The following is a 20,243-nucleotide window of genomic DNA, read 5'->3' as shown; positions in this document are numbered from 1 at the left end:
TTACTTCCTGTCTGAGCCAAGCTCCCAGGGAGGCTTGAATTTCCCAGTAAAGCCATCTGGGGCTACAGTTTTCTTTGTGGGAAAGCTGTTAACTATAATTTCATCTTCCTTTACAGATAAAGGGGTATTTGGTTTGTCTACATCTTCTTAGTGAGCTTTGGGTTTTTGTGTCTTCACGCAAATTTGTCCATTTCATTTACGTTGTTAAATTTCTCAGCACAAAGTTACTGCTGTTATTCCCCACTGTTCTTTTAATATATGTATCTACTTTGTGTTAATGTCACCTCTCTTAATGTTCATAAGTGCAGTTTGTATTTTCTTTCTTCTTATCCTAGTTTCCTGATGAGTCTGGCTAGAAGTTTATTCAGTTCTATTAATCTTCTCAAAGAGTCAGCTTTTGGTTTCTCAATTATACACTTTTGTTTTTCTGGTTTTGTTTGATTTATCCTTTCATCTCTATTATTTTCTTTCCTCTGCTTACTTTGTTTTTTTAAATTGAATTAAAAGTTTTACTGAAATATAACTGATTTACAATATTGTATTAGTTTCAGGTACACAGCATAATGATTCAGTATTTTTATAGGCTGTGCTCCCTTTAAAATTAATGCAATATAATGTCTATATTTCTCTGTGCTGTACAGTATACCCTTGTTGATTATCTGTTTTATACATAGTAGTTTCCATCTCTGAATCCCATACCCTGTGCTTACTTGGTTTTAATTTGCTCTTCTTTTGCTAGTATCTTAAACTAAAGTTTCTGTTTTAGTGGCTTCCCACAAATCCTGATGTGTTGCGTTTTTATTTTTGTAAGTTCAAAATTCTTTCTCGTTTCCCCTTTTATTTTTTTCTTTGAGACAAAGATTATTTAGAAATTTGTTATTTAGTTTCTAAATATTTGGGGATTTTTTCAGACATTTTTGTTATTCATTTCTGACTTAATTCTGTTGTGGTCAGAGAATAGACTTTGTGAGACTTGAATCTTTTTGAATTTATGGAGACTTCTATTATGGCTAAGAATCTGGTATACTTTGGTAAATGTTCCTTGTACACATGAAAAGAATACATATTCTGCAGTTATGGATGAAATGATCTATAGATATTAATCCAGGCAAATTGTTTGATAGTTTTGTTAAATCACCTGTATCTTTGTTGATATTCTGTCTAGTTGTGTATCAGTTATTGAGGGGAGGTATTAAAATCTCTAATTACAATTTAAAAATTTCCTACAAAACCTGGCCCAGAACCTTATACTGTTAAGTCCTCTGTGATTGTTAAATCTCGTAAAGTAGGAATGATGTCACAGACTTCTTTCGATCCACACCACAGTAATGATGGCTTCCCTGGTGGCTCAGATGGCAAAGTGTCTGCCTGCAATGCAGGAGACCTGGGTTCGATCCCTCAGTTGGGAAGATCCCCTAGAGAAGGAAATGGCAACCTACTCCAGTACTCTTGCCTGGAAAATCCCATGGACAGAGGCGCCTGGTAGGTTATGGTACATGGGGTCACAAAGAGTCGAACATGACTGAGTGACTTCACTTTCCTTTTTCCCTTTACTTTATGGTAATGATTATTTTGAAAAAGTGATGTTGACAATGAGATTTGTTGTATATATTTATCTGACTGCAGTTGTGCATTTGAAGGTTATACTTGGGTGAGATGCCTTCTCAGTGAAAACATCCCAAGCATTTCTTGTTTTTGGATGTATATCACTTAAAAAACAGAGCATAAGTTTAATCTGGGTGTGCCATCAGATGACCCTGGAATTCAAAGTCTGACTCAGTCAAGATGCCATTGAGTTTTATTTTGAGTAGGTATATACAGTGTTGTTGTTGGTCAGTTGCTCAGTCGTGTCCGACTCTTTGTGACCCCGTGGACTACAGCACGCCACGCTTCCCTGTCCTTCACTATCTGCTGGAGCTTGCTCAAACTCATGTCCATCGAGTCGGTGATGCCATCAACCATCTCGTCCTCTGTTCTCCCCTTCTCCTCCTGCCTTCAGTCTTTCCCAGCATCAGGATCTTCTCTAATGAGTCGGCTCTTTGCATTAGGTAGCTAAAGTATTGGAGCTTCAGCTTCAGCATTAGTCCTTCCGGTGAATATTCTGGACTGATTTCCTTTAGGATGGACTGGTTGGATCTTCTGCGATCCAAGGGACTCTCAAGAGTCTTCTCCAACACCACAGTTCAGAAACATCAATTCTTCAGTGCTCAGCCTTCTTTATGGTCCAACTCTCACACCCATACATGACTACCGGAAAAACCATAGCTTTGACTAGATGGACCTTTGTCGACAAAGTAATGTCTCCTTTTAATATGCTGTCTGGATTGGTCATAGCTTTTCTTGCAAGGAGCAAGTGTCTTTTAATTTCCTGGCTGAAGTCACCGTCTGCAGTGATTTTGGAGCCCCCCCAAAATAAAGTCTGTCACTGTTTCTATTGTTTCCCCGTCTATTTGCCATGAAGTGATGGGACCAGATGCCATGATCTTAGTTTTCTGAATGTTGGGTTTTAAGCTAACTTTTTCATTCTCCTCTTTCACTTTTATCAAGAGGCTCTTTAGTTTTTCTTTGCTTTCTGCCATAAGGGTGATGTCATCTGCATATCTGAGGTTATTGATATTTCTCCCGGCAATCTTGATTCCAGCTTGTGCTTCATCCAGCTCAGCGTTTCTCAAGATATACTCTGCATATAAGTTAAATAAGCACAGTGACAATATGCAGCCTTGACATACACCTTTCCCAATTTTGAACCAGTCTGTTGTCCCATGTCTGGTTCTGTTGCTTCTTGACCTGCCTACAGATTTTTCAGGAGGCAGGTAATGTGGTCTGGTATTCCCATCTCTCGATGAATTTTCCACACTTTGTTGTGGTTCACATAGTCAAAGGCTTTGGTGTAGTCAATGAAGGAGAAGTAGATGTTTTTCTGGAATTCTCTTGCTTTCTTGATGATAAAGTGGATGTTGGCAATTTGACCTCAGATTCCTCCTCTTTTCTAAATCCAGCTTGAACATCTGGAAGTTCACGGTTCATGTACTGTTGAAGCCTGGCTTGGAGAATTTTGAGCATTACTTTGCTAGTGTGTGAAATGAGTGCAATTGTGTGGTAGTTTGAATACTCTTTGGCAATACCTCTCTTTGGTATTGGAATGAAAACTGACCTTTTCCAGTCCTGTGGCCACTGCTGAGTTTTCCAAATTTACTGGCATATTGAGTGCAGCACTTTCACAGCATCAGTTTTAGGATTTGAAATAGCTCAGCTGGAATTCTATCACCTCCACTAGCTTTGTTCATAGTGATGTTTCCTAAGGCCTACTTGATTTCTCACTCCAAGATATCTGGCTCTAGGTGAGTGATCACACCATCGTGGTTATCTGGGTCATGAAGATCTTTTCTGTATAGTTCTTCTGTGTATTTTTGCCACCTCTTCTTAATATCTTCTGCTTCTGTCCTTTATTGTGCCCATCTTTGCATGGAATGTTCCCTTGGTATCTCTAATTTTCTTGAACAGATCTCCAGTCTTTCCCCTTCTAATGTTTTCTTTTGTTTCTTTGCAATTGATCGCTGAGGAAGGCTTTCCCTTCTCTCTTTGCTGTTCTTTGAAACTCTGCATTCAGATGGCAATACCCTTCCTTTTCCCCTTTGCCTATAGCTTCTTTTCTTTTCTCAGTTACTTATAAGGCCTCCTCAGACAACCATTTTGCCTTTTTGCATTTCTTTTTCTTGGGGGTGGTTTTGATCATCACCTCCTGTATAGTGTTATGAACCTCTGTCCATATTTCTTCAGGCACTCCTGTCTATCAGATCTAATTTTTGAATCTATTTGTCACTTCTGCTGTATAATCTTAAGGAATTTGATTTAGGTCATACATGAATGGTTCAATGGTTTACCCTGCTGCAATAAGCAGTTCATGATCTGAGCCACAGTGAGCTCCTGGTCTTGTTTTGGCTGACTGTATAGAACTTCTCCGTCTTAAGCTACAAAGAATATAATCAGTCTGATTTCAGTGTTGACCATCTGGTGATGTCCATGTGTAGAGTCATCTCTTGTGTTGTTGGAAGAGGGTGTTTGCCATGACCAGTGCGTTCTCTTTGCAAAACTCTATTAGCCTTTGCCCTGCTTCATTCTGTACTCCAAGGCCAAATTTGCCTGTTACTCTAGTATCTCTTAATTTCCTACTTTTGTAGTCCAGTCCCCTGTGATGAAAAGGACATCTTTTTTTGGTGTTAGTTCTTAGTTCTGGAAGGTCTGGTAGGTCTTCATAAAACTGTTCAATTTCAGCTTCTTCAGCATTAGTGGTTGGGGTTTAGACTTGGATTACTGTGGTATTGAATGGTTTGCCTTGGAAATGAACAGACATTTCACATTGTGGATGTGACTAGTGATGGAAGAAAAGTCTGATGTTTTAAAGAACAGTATTGCACAGGCACACACAATAGACATTCAACAAAGGTTTTGTTAGAAAAAGTCTTAAAAAATTTGAAATACACTCTTTTTTTTTCCTTGCTTTATTGTATTTATTTTTTTCATTTATTTTTCTTAGTTGGAGGCTAATTACTTTACAATATTGTAGTGGTTTTTGCCATACATTGACATGAATCCGCCATGGATTTACATGTGTTCCCCATCCCGATCCCCCCTCCCACCTCCCTCTCCATCCCATCCTTCTGGGTCTTCCCAGCGCACCAACCCCGAGCACCTGTCTCATGCATCCAGCCCGGGCTGGCGATCTGTTTCACCCTTGATAGTATATGTGTTTCGCTCTTTGTCACCTAGTGTGTGTCACTTCTGTTAATCTGGGTGTAGTAAATGACTTTCTCTTTAAAATGTCCTATGTCTCATCTAAATAACTTACATGATTTTTTTTCTCCTTAGAGTCATAAACATTCCAAGTGTATACGACCACTTCTTCCCTATTTCAATGTGTCACATCAGTTTGCTACGTTTGATCTTAAGGGTTCTTTTGTAAGTAAATAAGTGGAACTTTTATTTTGGTTTTGATTTGAGAATTTATATATTTTATCATGACCTAGGACGTTTTAAGTGAAATATTGTAAGCTATTAAGAGTTTGCATATGCATCGTTAAATGCCTTGGTGTGTTCTCTTTGCTGACTGGTTTTAGTCAGGAAGTACAGAAGCCACTAGGAGGTAATGCTCTTAGTGGTTTTGAAGAATCCTGACAAAAGTCACTTGCAAGAAGGTTGTTCTTTTTGGTAGAGCATCATTTGTGTAGTTGAGGAAGCTTTCCAGCACTGCTCTTTACAACATTCTATATAAAAAGATACAAAATTCTTGTTATTTCGACCTATTGTCAGATTTGAATACAGAAATACATACAGTGCACTTTCTACTAATTGCATAAGCATTGTTTTTTAATGCCAGAAAATTCTTAAAAAGCTTTTTATATAGGTATAATAATAATGAGTATTTTTGAAGCAAAGATACAAATCTTTTTTAAACATTTGCCAAAAATCTGCAGTGTTTGTAGGAAATAAAGTATTTGCTTGAATAATGTCTTCCTACTTTTGAAATGATTACTGCTTAAGGTTTGAGCTGGGTCTTTGGGTAGGTAGAGATAGAGTGCACATTGTCCTTGGTGCATTCTTGCTGGTACAGGTTTTGGAAGTCCTCCAAGAGAAGATGGTGAATCACTCAACAGTGCTGTCCTTGTGTTTCCTCCTCAGAGTGAAATACCAGAGCTGCAGGTGTGGTATACCAAGCTCGGAAAACCACCAGAGAGGTTTCTCTTCAAACAACTGGACTCTCTATGGGTAGTGTTAAATAAATTCCTACAGTTTGAGCACTGCAGCATTAGAGGGGACAGAAATTTGATTAATGAATTAGTTTTTAATTTCATAATTGATTTATGGCTGAAGCATAATAGAGATAAAGTTGCCCCCCATTTTTTAAAATAGAAGGCCTCTTCAAGGAAGGCTGTTTTGGTGGATGGGTTTGCTCTTGATGTGTAGTTTGTCTTGGTGAATGGTACCATCACTTGGTTGCCCAGGTCAGAAATTTGAGTCTCATTTGAGACTGTCATTCCCACCCATTCTTTGAATACCCTCAGTGATCAAGTACAGACAGTATCACCCACATAGTTCTCCTGCCCATGCCTTATTCTCCATTCCTACTGCTCCTGCTTGTTCAGTTCCTCATTATATCTCTCTTGGATTTCAGAAACTCTCTCTTGCTCTTTTAAGTCTCTCTGCCAAACATCACACTGCTCCCAGAGCTGGTTTTTGTCTGTCTTTTGCTCAAATGCCTTAATGATTTTGTCAGTTCACATTCCTTAGTGTAACATGTGACCTCATTAATACCTCATGAGGTAAAAGAATGCTTTCTTTTTCTTTTTTTTTTTTATTATTATTATTTTTTTAAGAATGCTTTCTTTTCTAGAGGCCTGTCCTACCAAATTGATCTTTCTTCTCACACTAAACTTCTTGCAATTTTCAGAGCATGGGTATGCCAAGTTAATTACTTCTGTGACTTTGCACATGCTTTTTCTTCCTCCTGGGATGCCTTCTGTTTGTATTTTTATCATCCTTCAAGACTCAGCCCAAGTGTGGCTTTCTCTGAAGCCTTCCCACCAGTCTTAGGGTCATAGCCACCTGGGGATGTGTGTTTGCCTAGTAAGCACGTCCCCGCTGCACCGGATGCCGCTATGATTGAGTCCCCGCCTTATACATCCTTAAAGGTCCCTGCCTTTTTGTCCCAGGTGCCTAGTGTGGAGCTTAGTAAATGGTGGTTTCTTATCAGTAAATGTTTCAAAGACTGAATTGGTCCGTGCAAGCACATCACTTTACCTAATTGACACAAATCTACATTTTCTGGTAATTATTAATGTTCTGTGACTCAACTAATCACTATCAATAAATGAAGTAAGTGTGGCATCTACTTTTTGTACAACACATTGCTAGAAATAGTATCATGAAATTGATTTTCCCATAAGAAAAATGTATCATTTAGGGTTATTCCTAAGCCAGAATATGGTATTAGATATGTCATAGATCTGACCAACAATCTGTTAAAGCTAGGGTGTGATATAAACATGTTTAATTCCAAGTAGAAAAGGAGAGCTGCTCAGATTTCATGAAGTGGACCCACATTTAGTGCCAACATCAGTTATGCAAACGCTTTCACTGTCTTTAGAGGCCTGTATTTGCCGTAGGACACCTTTGATGTAGGGAATGTTTCTTCTGGGTCGCTCACTGAGCTTAGAACTTTATAAATATTGTCTCATTTAATACTCACAACAGCCCTATGTGGTGGTATTTTCTACTCATTTTAGAGATGAAGCGATTATGGCTTTAAGAGATTAAATTGCCAAAACATAAACCTAGTTTGCTAATTGAAATATGTATTGAACATGTAATGAGTAGGTAGGACTTTTTTTAATTAATAGTAAGGTTTTCTGTGTTTAATAGCTGAGTCAACAGTAAGATTTTACAGATTTTTCTACCTTAGTGAAGTCCTAAAAAATAAATAAGCAGATCTCATAGGTACATATATTGAATTTATACACAGGCTTTAAAGATCTTACAGTCTAATGGAAAAGCATAGACTGATAGGAATAGATTTGGGGATCATCTGTTCCTTCTTCCTTGTATGAAGTGAAATTCTCCTAATATCCTTTCTAGAATGCAATTGTATAAAGTCTTCTAAACAACTTAAGAAAAACGATTTCCAGGGCCTTGGTATTGAGTGTGTATATTAACAAATAATTAGGGACTTCCAACAGAAATCACTTTGGCATTTCTTAAGCTCGTTTTTTAAAAAGCTATTTGACTCGCGTGAGATGAGCCGAGGCGCCTGGCTTGACCACAGCGTCATTTCTCTCTCAGCTCCTCGACAGCGGTGGCAGCTTCACGCTGGAGCTGCAGGAGGACGAGCTGTTCACCCTCACCACGCTCACTTCCGGCTGCAAAGGCAGCTTCCCATCGCCTCCGAAGTCCCAGCGCTTCCCCTCTGTCTATGAGGATAACTTCAACATTGGTAAGTCTTTGTACTGACACTTAACTTGGTTCCCATTTTCAGCAGTAATGGATCAATTTCTACCTATCAAACTGGTGCTAGATGGAGTCTGTGAGAAGTACATTGATTTAGTTCTAAATCTGTATGTGGTAAAAGGGACCTAATTTCTCTGTTACTTCCAAGTAACATCACACTTGAGGGCCCTGTAATTTTCAGTGCCAGAAAAAATTTAGAGGTTGTTGTTGGAACGGAAGTTGTACAGACCTTACTCAACTTACAGTAGGCTTAGGTCCTGATAAACCCACCATAAGTTGGAAATACCGTAAGTCAAAAACGTGCTTCATGTACTTTGATATACTTAGCCTACCAAACCTGTTAACGCAGTCGGCCTACCGTCAGTGTGCTCCGAGCACTTACGTGACCCAGCAGCTGGGGAGAATCGTCTACCACAAAGCCCAAAGAGGTGTGGCGTGTCTCCTGTCGCCTCTGATACTGTGAAGAAAGTGAGCCCAGGACGGTTGTCAGGGGCCAGAATGCTTCTCGGTGACTCTGTTGTTTACCCTTCATGACTGTGTGGCTGGTGGGGCTGTGGCTTTTTGCTGCTCACCGCCACTGCCCGCATCACGAGAGGGTGTGCTCATCAAAATTCAGAATTTGAGGCACAGTTTCTACTGAATGCATACCGCTTTCATACCATTGAAAACTTGGAAGTCAGGGCAGTTAAGTAACTTGCCTGGGGAACTGACTGAGCTAGACTTTGAACCCAGGTCTGCATGTTCCTGAACTCAGGATCTTTCCTCTTAAGCATTTGCATGGATTAACTATGTAAAGTCTGTATGTCAGACTGATCATATTGATATTTAATAAAGATTACATAAAGTCAGTAGCTCTTTAATTACCTAAACCCTACCCTTTGACTATTTATAAGTATCATTTCCCTGGTAGCTCAGTGTTAAAGAATCTGCCTGCCAATGCAGGAGATATGGGTTCAATCCCTGGGTCGGTAACATCCCCTAGAGAAAGAAATGACAACCCATTCCAGTATTCTTGCCTGGGAAATCCCATGGGCAGTTTGGCATGCTGCAGTTCATGGGGTCGCAAAGAGTTGGACATGACTTAGCAACTGAACAACAATAAAAAATATCATTTGCCAATTTAAAACTTTTCAAAAGTATATTAGAATGTACCAGAAAACATTAGAGAGGAGAGATGCTGTAAGGATTTGATAACTCAACACACAATTTATTGTGTTCTGAACAGATTACCCGTTTTTTAGTGAAGCTCCAAATTTTGCTGACCAGACCGGGGTGTTTGAATACTACGTGAATATGGAAGACCCCGGAGACCATCGCTTCACATTGCGCCAGGTTCTCAATCAGAGGCCCATCACGTGGGCTGCCGACGCCTTCAACACCATCAGCGTTATTGGGGATTACACATGGTACGTAAAACTGACCTAGTCTTTACTGTAGATCTGGTGAAATAACCTTGTAATGTCATCAAGTACTTTCTGAAGCCAGGACTCCGCAGCAGCCCTCCTTGTCTGGGAACCTAACAGGTATGTGATAACTGTTGAATATCACAGTGGGCACAAACCAGCCAGTTGTTTTGTTGTTGTTTGGCGTCCTTCCCTCAGATTTCCCCAATTTATTAGTAATCGTTGCAGGATAAGATTTGGTTTTAATGTGAAATCTGAGGGTATTGGACCCAATTATAATTTAAACTTTATGTATAAGCAGACTTTGTGATATGCATGTTTTTAAGTTTTTGTTTTTGCTGGAGAGTTGATATGTTGATCTGGTGTTGCCACCTGCTGGATTCATACTTGAATTACACGGTTTTAGCCTTTGTGCAAAATCTGTTTACAAGGTGACAGTAGATGGCAATAGTAAAAAGCAAATCAGCTTTCAGTTGGCTAGTGAGTTTAACTAGTCTACTTACTGTGAAACATAAATACGAGCATTTGGCCTCAGGGACGGTGATTATTAATGCAGAGCCACACAATAGCTGTGTCGGTAGCTCGGAAACCGGCAGGGAAGGGGAGGTAATGTGGAAGAGAGCCTTGAATTGTTTATTTGAGGAATGCTGCAGAAAGTCTTTATCCCTTCTGCAGAGCCTTAATCTGTGTTATAAAATGAAGTTCTAGTCGAAAGCTCTGATATAAGTCTTGAGAAACTTTCAGTTATCCAAAGTTCCTGGAACCGTTATAGCACCGTGAAGAATTATTAGGATAAAGAATTCTTACCTAATTTAGGATAACTTTGATGGATTATCTTTTTATGCAACAGAAATACTGTTTATACCAGCATCTCTGTTCAGTTCAGTCGCTCAGTCGTGTCCGACTCTTTGAGACCCCATGGACTACAGCATGCCAGGCTTTCCTCTCTATCACCAACTCCCAGAGCTTGCTCAAACTCATGTCCATCGAGTCAGTGATGCCATCCAACCATCTCATCCTCTGTCATCCCCTTCTCCTCCTATCTTCAATCTTTCCCAGCATCAGGGTCTTTTCCAATGAGTCAGTTCTTCACATCAGGTGGCCAAAGTATTGCAGTTTCAGCTTCAACATCAGTCCTTCCAATGAATATTCAGGACTGATCTCCTTTAGGATGGACTGGTTGGATCTTCTTGCAGTCCAAGGGACTCTCAAGCGTCTTCTGCAACACCACAGTTCAAAAGCATTAATTCTTTGACACTCAGCTTTCTTTATAGTCCAACTCTCACATCCACACATGACTACGGGAAAAACCACAGCTTTGACTAGATGGACCTTTGTCGGCAAAGTAATATCTCTGCTTTTTAATATGCCATCAAGGTTGGTCATAGCTTTTCTTCCAAGGAGTGAGTGTCTTTTAATTTCATGGCTGCAGTCACCATCTTCAGGGATTTTGTAGCCCAAGAAAATAAAGTCTCTCTGTGTTTCCACTATTTCCCATCTATTTGCCATGAAGTGACGGGACCGGATGCCATGATCTTAGTTTTCTGAATGTTGACTTTTAAGCTAACTTTTTCACTCTCCTTTTTCACTTTCATCAAGAGGCTTTTTTTTAGTTCCTTTTCACTTTCTGCCATAAATGTGTAATCTGCATATCTGAGGTTATTGATATTTCTCCTGACAATCTTGATTCCAGCTTGTGCTTCATCCAGCCTGGCATTTTACATGATGTACTCTGCATATAAGTTAAATAAACAGGGTGACAATATACAGCCTTGACGGACTCCTTTCCCGATTTGGAGCCAGTCTGTTGTTCCATGTCCAGTTCTAACTGTTGCTTCCTGGCCTGTATACAGATTTCTCAAGAGGCAGGTAAGGTGGTCTGGTATTCTCATCTGTTGAATTTTCCACAGTTTGTTGTGATCCACACAGTCAAAGGCTTTGGCATAGTCAATAAAGCAGAAGTAGATGGTTTTCTGGAGCTCTCTTGCTTTCTTGATGATCCAACAGATGTTAGCAATTTGATCTCTGTACTAGACACTTTATCTGGATATTCTGGTCATGTCAGTGGGCTTTGTGATTTCCTTTTTTTTTTTTACTAATGGTCTTATTGTAAGACAGGTGACTGGGTTTATTTGTCTAAGGGATGGGCCTTGTTATATTTTGACCAGTAGTCTGGAAGGCAGCTGCCATAGGTAACCTTTAACTTTGTGGGCCAACCCTTATCCCCCATGCCTATAAATATTCTACATGAAGTTCTCTCTGAACCCCAAATCTTTTGTTTCTGGCTGAGACTCTAGAAAAGTTGAGAGAATTTCATTGATGTCGAGAGATGGTATAGAACACCATCCAAGGATTAACCGAAACTCTTCATAACTTTGGGTTTTGCAGTATTTACGTAGCAGTACTGAATCTTACTCTTGCAGTGGGGAAGGAGGTAGGGAAGGGAGGATGAAGTGAAGTGGGGAGAGACGGAAAGAGTGACATATTCTGAAGGAAAAAGAACCAGGGAATCGCAGTCACGCACGTCGAGAGAGGACTGCTTCCGTCCTTCTTACGCTCCGCCCTCCTCCTGTTGTTTCACTGCTCAGGAGTACGTGCTGACCCTTGCCTGCGGCCAAACCCGAGCCACACTTCTGGGCCTGATTCCAAAATCTTTTAAAATTTGCTCTCATCCTGTTTACTTTGTGTTGCTTCTCATTATCCTGTTCTGGGTGCAGGGGAGCCAGATCTGTTGAGAGATGTACAGGCATCCCACGTTCATTTCTGCCCTCCGGCCGTGATGCCCGTTTATTGCAGGGAGCGGAGGGAGTGAAAGCTGGGTAACACTGAGCGCTGGTCTGTGCTTCCCATGGCTGCTTTATGCTGAAGGCAGCACCCTGCCTGCCTTACAGACTGGGAACCTGAGGCATGGGCTAAGATTGTTCAAGATCCCACACTTCTAAATTCCAGAGCCAGGGCAAGAGGCCAGGTCTGCCCTGTGCTGGAGCCCCTGCTCCTGGGACTTCCGCTCACAGCCTTGCATTAATCACTGTCTTCTCCCTGAGGGCAGGAAACAGAAGGCTAGCAGAGTGCATCCACAGTGCTAGTGCAGTCAGTCCGCTCTATGCGTGCAGGGCACCATCAGTTCTTGGAACTGGGTTTAGGACAGAACTTCCCTCACATTTAGGTTTAGTTATGTGTCAGCGCAGTAATTTGACTGTAGAGGGTGGACTTTCCCAAAGCTACTTCAGGCTTTCATCTCATTAGCAAGCTTTGGCTGGGATCTGAGGACAATCACAAAACTATCTTTTTTCTGAACAGACCTGAACTCTGAATCCTTTTGATCAAATTTACTTAATATGTTGGCTGGTTTTTATTCTCTCAGCACTTCTGAGGGGTTATGACTATGGAAGACGAAGCCAAACTTTTATTCTGTTCTATTCATTGTCTGTAAAATTGCCTGTAAGTTCTGATGCAAGAATCGTTTATTATGGAATGTGATGTAAAAAAGGAAAACATTTGATCTTCTGTCACTCTCACACTAAATAGAATGAGTTTATGGTGCTGACAGCTTCTGATGAACCAACAGAGAGGTAGGGGATTTAAGGAGCAAGTCCGATCCCAGGGGGTTTCATGCTGGTGGTAAAGAGAAGAGCACTCTCTGCAGTGGGAGGACATACAGGACAGACTGGGCTTTAGCTACTTAGCATTTGATCTTCCTGTAAAGTAGCCCAGCTTTGATTAAACGATTAAATGAGGATTTTTCTGATGGTTGTGTACCTGTTGTAGGTGCTTCTTTTTATATTTTCCTTTACAAAGTAACATTTCACTGCAAAATTCACTGATGAAAAATGTGAAAACCACATAATTCTAGATCTATTCTCCCCATTTCGATAAATGTATTTCTTGGCATTCTTAGTTTTAGATAAATTGCTTGCTTTATTGCTTGGTTGTGTGCAAGCTAATTCTTTCCCATTTGCACTTCAGATTTGAATAGGAGGGGAATTGTTTTCAAAGGTCATGTTGGATTGGGGTGATTGTGGGCTTCCCTGGTGACGCAGAGGTGAAGAATCTGCCTGCCAGTGCAAGAGATGTGGGTTTGATCGCTGGGTCAGGAAGATCCCATGGAGAAGGCAATGGCAACCCACTCCAGCAGTCTTGCCTGGAGAATTCCATGGACAGGGAAGCGTGGTGGGCTACAGTTCTTGGGGTCACAAAGAGTTGGACACGACTTAGCAACTAGACAACAACAAATCGCTGCAAAGGAAATCTGGTCGCATTTGTGAAAGGAAGCCCGGAGGAGAGCTCCTGGTTGGCTGAATCCTTCTCTTCCTTTGATACACTCTGTCAGTCAGCACTGCCAAAACCGGGACTTTACTGCCTGTTCATAGAGACACCCTGTAGGGAAAATGGTTCTCAGAGTGAGGCTCCTGGGCCTGCAGCGTGAGCGTCACCTGGCAGTCTGTCAGACGCGCAGGGTCAAGGGCCCACCCTAGACCTGCTGAGTCAGACCCTGAGGGTGGGGCCGGCAGGCAGAATCGACACCCCCTCCAGGGTGATTTCCATGGGGCTCAAGTCTGAAAATGCCTGCTGTAGAGTCAAGGTAGAGTTGACTCTGACTTGACAGAGAAAATAATTTTAGATCTTTCTTCTGTCATTTCTAAGTCTTGTTAGGCTTAAATGTAAAAATCAGCCTCAAAGTAACTTTTCCCAGAGGCTCCTAATATGTAGTCTTCACTGCTTCTCTTTGCTGATGTAAATGTAATAAACCTTTTTGCTCAGACTTACATGGAAGCTTATCTTTTATGTATTCCTAGAAAAAAATGGATTCTTATTATTATATTCTTAGAACGAGAAGTTATTTTATTATAGAAATACAGGAAATGCATTCTTAGGAAACTTGAAAACAGTAAGTATTATTTTCCAATAGTAAGTCATTTAAGAGAGGCAATGAAATGACTTGACTTTAGTCATGTAAAATTTAAAACCATTATTGGGGAAGGTTCTTGAAGCCCATACCTGCTGTTAATGTGGACTTAGCGAAACACATACCCGCCTCAATTAGAAGTTTGGAAGCATGTGACTGTGAGGTGAGCATTGGTGCTGCATTTTCAATGACATAATTAAAAGTGCTAACACTCTGATTCTGCAGGTCCAATCTGACTATAAAGTGCGATGTGTACATAGAGACCCCTGAGAAGGGAGGCGTGTTCATTGCTGGAAGAGTCAATAAAGGTGGTATTTTGATTAGAAGTGCCAGGGGGATTTTCTTCTGGATTTTTGCAAATGGAACCTACAGAGTCACAGGCGATCTAGGTAAGTGGTTTCTTCTGTAGCACATGATTTACTATGTGATACGTTGCTGTGAGTGTCTGCTTGTTACCTGTGGGAGTAATGAAATACCTCACCATGTTTGAGCATCTAATTGGGAAGAGATTCAACGTGTGTAAGCAAACACCAAACGATTCCCAATGATAGTGTTAATTAATCAGTACAGAGGCAGCCTGGTGAAAGGGGAAATTGTGCACAGTCCCTCGGGTGCTGTAGACTTGCGCTAGGCTGGTAGAGTAGGGCGTGGGGGTAAGGAGAGAATACTCAGGAAGTTAAAAAAAAGCAGAGCTATGAGAATGCTGCTGCTGTGCTATGGAAATATAAAGGGAAGAATTAACTTGCTTAAAATGGACATACCCTATTTCCTAATTTAGTCAATAACTTGAAAACAGCTTGACTTTATTATTCATCTTAACAGTCCCTGTCTTATGTATAATAGTATTTTATCTAGAATAGGTACTTAGAATCTGTTCAAGTTGAATCCCACCCACTTCACTTGGGTTTGGGTACACACCACTCTGTTGAAACTAGATCTTACTGGTGACTCTTTCTGATTCAAAGTCTCTTGACTTTCATCCTGCATTAATAAAAAGTCTTCTCTCCTATTGTTTTCCCCCTTTGCTTCTTCCTTAGGTTAAAGGGCTCTGATGATAAAATAGAAGTTAAAGAGTGAGTGGGTAATAAGGATATTAGAATAGAAATTGCATAATCATAGCATGACTGGTCTGGAAGGTACCTCGAATTTTCCAAAAGAGAGTGCCAGAGGGGTTAACTGATTTCCTGAATCTCACGATAAAGCAGTGGAAGAAGCGGAACTAGAGATTTAAGTCTGTCTTCAGTCCCCACTGCCCCGTGTCTTAAACTGCCCATTGAACATCTCATCCTGGGTTTCTGTCAGGCATTCAAATATAATACATTCAAAAACTGACATTATTTTCTCTCTAATTCTCTAATGTCAGTTACACTAGCTGGAAGTCTTATGGTAGTTTTTTGACTGTTCCTGCTTATCTTCCATATCCGGTCCGATCAGGTATACATACAGACCTGAATATACATGCTAAGGCATCGTGTACCCTGCTTGATTTGTAAGTTTATTTGCTCATTCTCTTGTGAGCTCATGTATTGTATATGGCTCAGGGTAGGATCTCTGCATGTTGAATGCATTCCTCAATGAAGGATGTTTTCTGTTTTAAATCAGTTGTAGATCTTGGAAATGTCGATCTTTATTATGACCGACTTTACTACATATGGATGCTCCTAAGAACCCCCAATGAGTTATGTGATTCAGTGATTTAGATTTTAAAAATATGTCAACTAGGATAATCTTTTTGTGTTACAGCCGGATGGATCATATATAGTTTAGGACATGCTGATGTTACAGCAAAAAAATGGTATACACTCACTTTAACTCTGAATGTAAGTATTGCCGATTCCAGTTCCTGGAGGTAAAATGTTCTTTTCTTGTGTCTTTTTTTTTTTTTGTTAACATTTTATATTATCAGATGAGACTGGGAAAGTGTGATAAACAGTGGAAAACAGGCAGAGAACCTGCCATGATACCAGCAAACCACCTGTTCTTGGGATGCTAGCGTGTGTCTGGGTTATTTCACCTTTGTGAACCTCTATGTCCTTATCTTTAAAATGGAAGTAAGCTCTGTGGGTTGTTTGAGAGTTAGATGATTATTATTTTTTTTCATTTGACACATTTTTATCAAGCGTCTACTATATGTACTGTTCTAAATACTAGGGATACAGTAGTGAACTAGACAGGCAAGATTCCTGCTCTCTCAGAGCCTCTGTTCTTCTGGGACAGGAGTTATTAAGCTTTTTTTTTTTTTCTGTAAAGGGCCAAAGAGGAACTATTTTAGGCCTTGAGCGCCCTGTGGTGTATTTTGCAGTTCTTCAGCTCTGCTTTTGTAGCGAGAGTGGAGCCTTTGACAGTAGGTGGAGGAAGAGGGGAGGCTGAGTTCCACTGAATTTATAAAAATAGGTGGCTGGGCTGTGGGCCAGGGCCGGCTGGCTCCTGCTATAAATAAGCAGATAAAACGTGAAGGTAAAAATGGGATCATGAGATAAAGTGGCTTCCCTGCCAGATTCTCCAGACAGCGGTCAGGGAAGGCCTCTTGGAGGTGGTGACCGAGCTGAGGTCTGGGTGGAGGGCGCGCTCTGACTGGCCGGGTGGGAGTGGCGGTCAGAGGCTTGGGCAGCCGATGCCGGGGGCGGGGCGGGGAGACGAGCGTCTGTGCTTAACATGGTTTGTGTGCTGGAGCCCCGGGCTCAGTGTAGTAGTCACCAGTCCCTCAGCGGCGAAGAAGCACTTTCAGAGCTGGAGCGGGATCGCTGTGAGGTGTGCAGTAATGGGAGCGTATGTGGCTCTGCATGTGGAGTTGGGCAACTCGAATTCAGGTCTGAGCATCGCTGGTAAATCTGTGATTCTGATTGCTCGTCGCCATGTCTGCAGCCATAAAACACGAGAACTAAATGAAGGCCCATTCCATTAGAAGTGTAGGACTCAAGAGCAGATTTTATTCTGGCTCCACCTAGTGCTTCGGATCTTCTGCTTTTCACCCTTTTGAAATTAGCTAGTTTTAAATGTGGCTGGAAGGAGTGTGTTGTGAATGTTTGCTCACAAGCAAGTTGTAATGGTAAGAGCTGTGTGCCAGGCGCTTAGCTAAGTAGGAAGGGCAGCGTCTGAGGAAGGTGTTACGTTTATCTTTCTCTGTCAGTGACCCGTACGTTGTTCCTCCGGCGGATATTTCTCTCTTCCATCCACTCCCCCTGCCCCTCCCAGTCACCAGTTTAAATGCTGGTTACTGTTTTTCTAACGTAAGGGTGAGCTTTTGATATGACCTCGAAGTGATATTCTGTACATGAGGATAAAACAATAAAATGAAGGTTAATTACTCTTCTCCTGGCTGGGCTGATGCTGTTTAACGAAGACCTTAAATAAACATCTTGGCCCCTGTAGTCCTGTCTGAAGAGCTGGTAGCTGTAAGCTGCAAAGGACATAATTGCAACTACATGTAAATAAGAAATGTGTTTTATTTTAGTGAGCTTTTGTCTACAATTTTATCATAATGTTATGAAAAGTGTTACATTCCTGCAGATTTTACAGCATTTTGGGGGAGTACAGGAAATATTGAGGTATTCTTGTGCCTTGAGAACTGTTTATATAAATAGATGAGAATTTCCTTTGAGAAAATTTCCCCTGCATTTCAAACTTCTGCTCAAAGTTGTGGGATCGTTTTGCCTTGATGAGTCTTGCGTGAGAAGAATGTTTGCTGCACTGAGTGGGTGGGCCTTCCACTGAGCAGCAGGCTTCAGAGGACCGTTTTCCCGTGTCTCTCTCCACTCCAGGGTCGCTCCTCCTCCGGCAAGCTGAATGGCAAGACCCTCTGGAAGAACATCTCTGTGAACTTCCCAGGAAACGGCTGGGCCGCGATTGGGACTCACTCCTTTGAATTCGCGCAGTTTGACAACTTCCATGTGGAAGCCTTGCACTAATCCACAGAGGGCCGCTGGACACTCTGCACTGTCCTTCTTTTTGGTTTTGGTTCAGAGCCAATTCTCGTTTTGATGATCAATATAGGAGCCTTTCAGAGGCGAAAAATAATGAAGAGGAAATGGGGAGAAAAATATATTTTTGCTGAGCCTCTTGAAGATTATTTTAGAACTAATTCCAAGGGGAAACAGATGAAGCTTTAACATGACTGGATGTGTCCCATACAGAGGACACGAAGTACACAGGTCCCATCCTTGGGAGTGGCTAGGGTGTTAGACCCCGAGGCCTTGTGTTAATGCCGAGGGAGCTTTCGTCATCTTACTTGCCCGTGCAGATGGCCAGGACGTGCTCGTTCGGGCGGTGTGTGTTCACGCTCAGCGTGTGTCCTCATCGCGGGCCGCGCTGCCCTCATAGGAAGCTGCAGACCCTGGAAGCACTGCTGTGTGGAAATCACTCCAACATGTTAGGCGTGCACTCTGAAAAGTATTTTTTTCTTTTCCTTTTTGAAGTGATATATTTTTGAATTATGATGAGTGAGATGATTTGAAAAATAACTCATTAATAACTACCTCTAAAGATATTTATACAGTAATAAATATTAGCAGATTAATTGGATTACCTGCATTTTTTTTTTTTTTTTCTTTTGGGTCCAGCTTTTAGTCTTGTGACCCTTATACAACTCTGTGAACGTTTTCCTGGTGGCTGGAAGGAGGAAGAAAGCTCCCTGGCATGTAGCCAGTGCTGTTAGTGGGTCCAAAGGTAAAATTGTAGCACATTTTTTGTTTCATTTCTTGTTGTGCCTTTCTGGTCTGACTTCTGTTCTGGCATTGGTGACAAACTAAAATAACTAATGAATACTTCCACCTCCTTGTGCCTGGAAGATGATCACCTAACCTTTTGCTGGTTTATAGAACTGGATCATCCTCTTAATATTTTGTTGTGGTTAGAAGTATTTATTTAATTGAAGTACAAATATGTTCAAGTGTAGGTGAGAATGTTTCTCATGCTTTATAATTTATATCTAATCATTAGTGTACCCCCTTGAAGCAAATCAGTTATTCATGTGGATAAAATAAATTTTTTTTTTTAATAATGAAGGTTTAAAAGTTCACTGAACTAATTCTACGGTTTTGGAATTTATAATGATTTAATGTAGGCTAAATTGACATGAAGTTTTGTATTACCATTAGAGACAAGAAACTAAGTTTTAGAATAAATCAGGTTACAGAGGAAAATTTTTAAATTAAAACCAGTTTAAGTGATGTCCAGTTTAGGTCACTACATATTTTTTAAAATTAACTTTATTGAGGTATAATTTACATATAGTAAAATGTTTGCATTTTAAGTGTTCAGTTCCATGAGTCTTGGTAAATGGACAAACCAAGATATCACTCCAGAGAGTTCTCTCTTACACCTGTGCAGTTGTTTACCCTCACCCCACCCTGATCCCGGGCAATCACTGATCTGATTTCTGTCACTGTTGATAAATTTTCCTTGTTCCAAAACATTATAAAAACGGTGTCATACACTTTGTACTCTTTTACGAATAATTTCTTTTACTTATCCTGAAGTTTTTGACATTTGTTTATGTGCTATGTATATCAATGATTTACTGTTGAAGGGGTATACCACAATTTGTCCCCCCAGCTTTCAGAATTACAAATAAAGTTGTTATGAACATTCGAGTACCAGCTTTTGTGTGGGCATCTGTTTTCATTTTTCATGGGTGCATGCCAAGAAGTGAGATTGCTAGATCTTATTGGGAAGTGTGTGTTCAACTTTATAAGAAACTATCAAACATTTCCAAGTTAATTGTATGATTTTGTACTCCCATTAGAAATGTTTGAGAATTTCAGTTGCTCTATATTCTTGTCAGTGCTTCATGTTATTATTACTTTTAATTTTAACCCTTTCTTGTGACTCTGTAGTAGGTTCATTAGCTGCTAGGCATCTTTTCAAGGGCTTATTTCCCATTCATGTATTTTCATGAAGTGTTTGTTCAAATCTTTTGCTCGTTTAAAAAATAT

General features: G+C 40.7%; 1 protein-coding gene across 6 annotated transcripts in view; it reads left to right on the top strand.

Annotated features, from left to right (window-relative positions):
* Positions 1-19,901, top strand: part of GALC (galactosylceramidase) — a 51,222-nt gene extending 31,321 nt beyond the window's left edge. For 5 of the 6 annotated variants that reach the window (XM_043472706.1, XM_043472708.1, XM_043472712.1 and 2 more), the window contains 7 exons: positions 4,870-4,959; positions 5,680-5,766; positions 7,837-7,987; positions 9,227-9,407; positions 14,536-14,699; positions 16,054-16,130; positions 18,072-19,901. In XM_043472706.1, the coding sequence (XP_043328641.1) occupies positions 4,870-4,959; positions 5,680-5,766; positions 7,837-7,987; positions 9,227-9,407; positions 14,536-14,699; positions 16,054-16,130; positions 18,072-18,218 (897 nt within the window). In that variant the 3' untranslated portion in view covers positions 18,219-19,901. The remainder of the gene's footprint in view (positions 1-4,869; positions 4,960-5,679; positions 5,767-7,836; positions 7,988-9,226; positions 9,408-14,535; positions 14,700-16,053; positions 16,131-18,071) is intronic. The other variant, XM_043472707.1, reaches the window with a different exon arrangement.
* Positions 19,902-20,243: the final 342 nt, after the last annotated feature.

Source organism: Cervus canadensis, chromosome 6 (assembly GCF_019320065.1).
Source record: "Cervus canadensis isolate Bull #8, Minnesota chromosome 6, ASM1932006v1, whole genome shotgun sequence".
Classification (NCBI taxonomy): domain Eukaryota; kingdom Metazoa; phylum Chordata; class Mammalia; order Artiodactyla; family Cervidae; genus Cervus; species Cervus canadensis.
The sequence above is the reverse complement of the archived record's forward strand: the minus strand, read 5'-3'. Positions and strand labels throughout refer to the sequence as shown.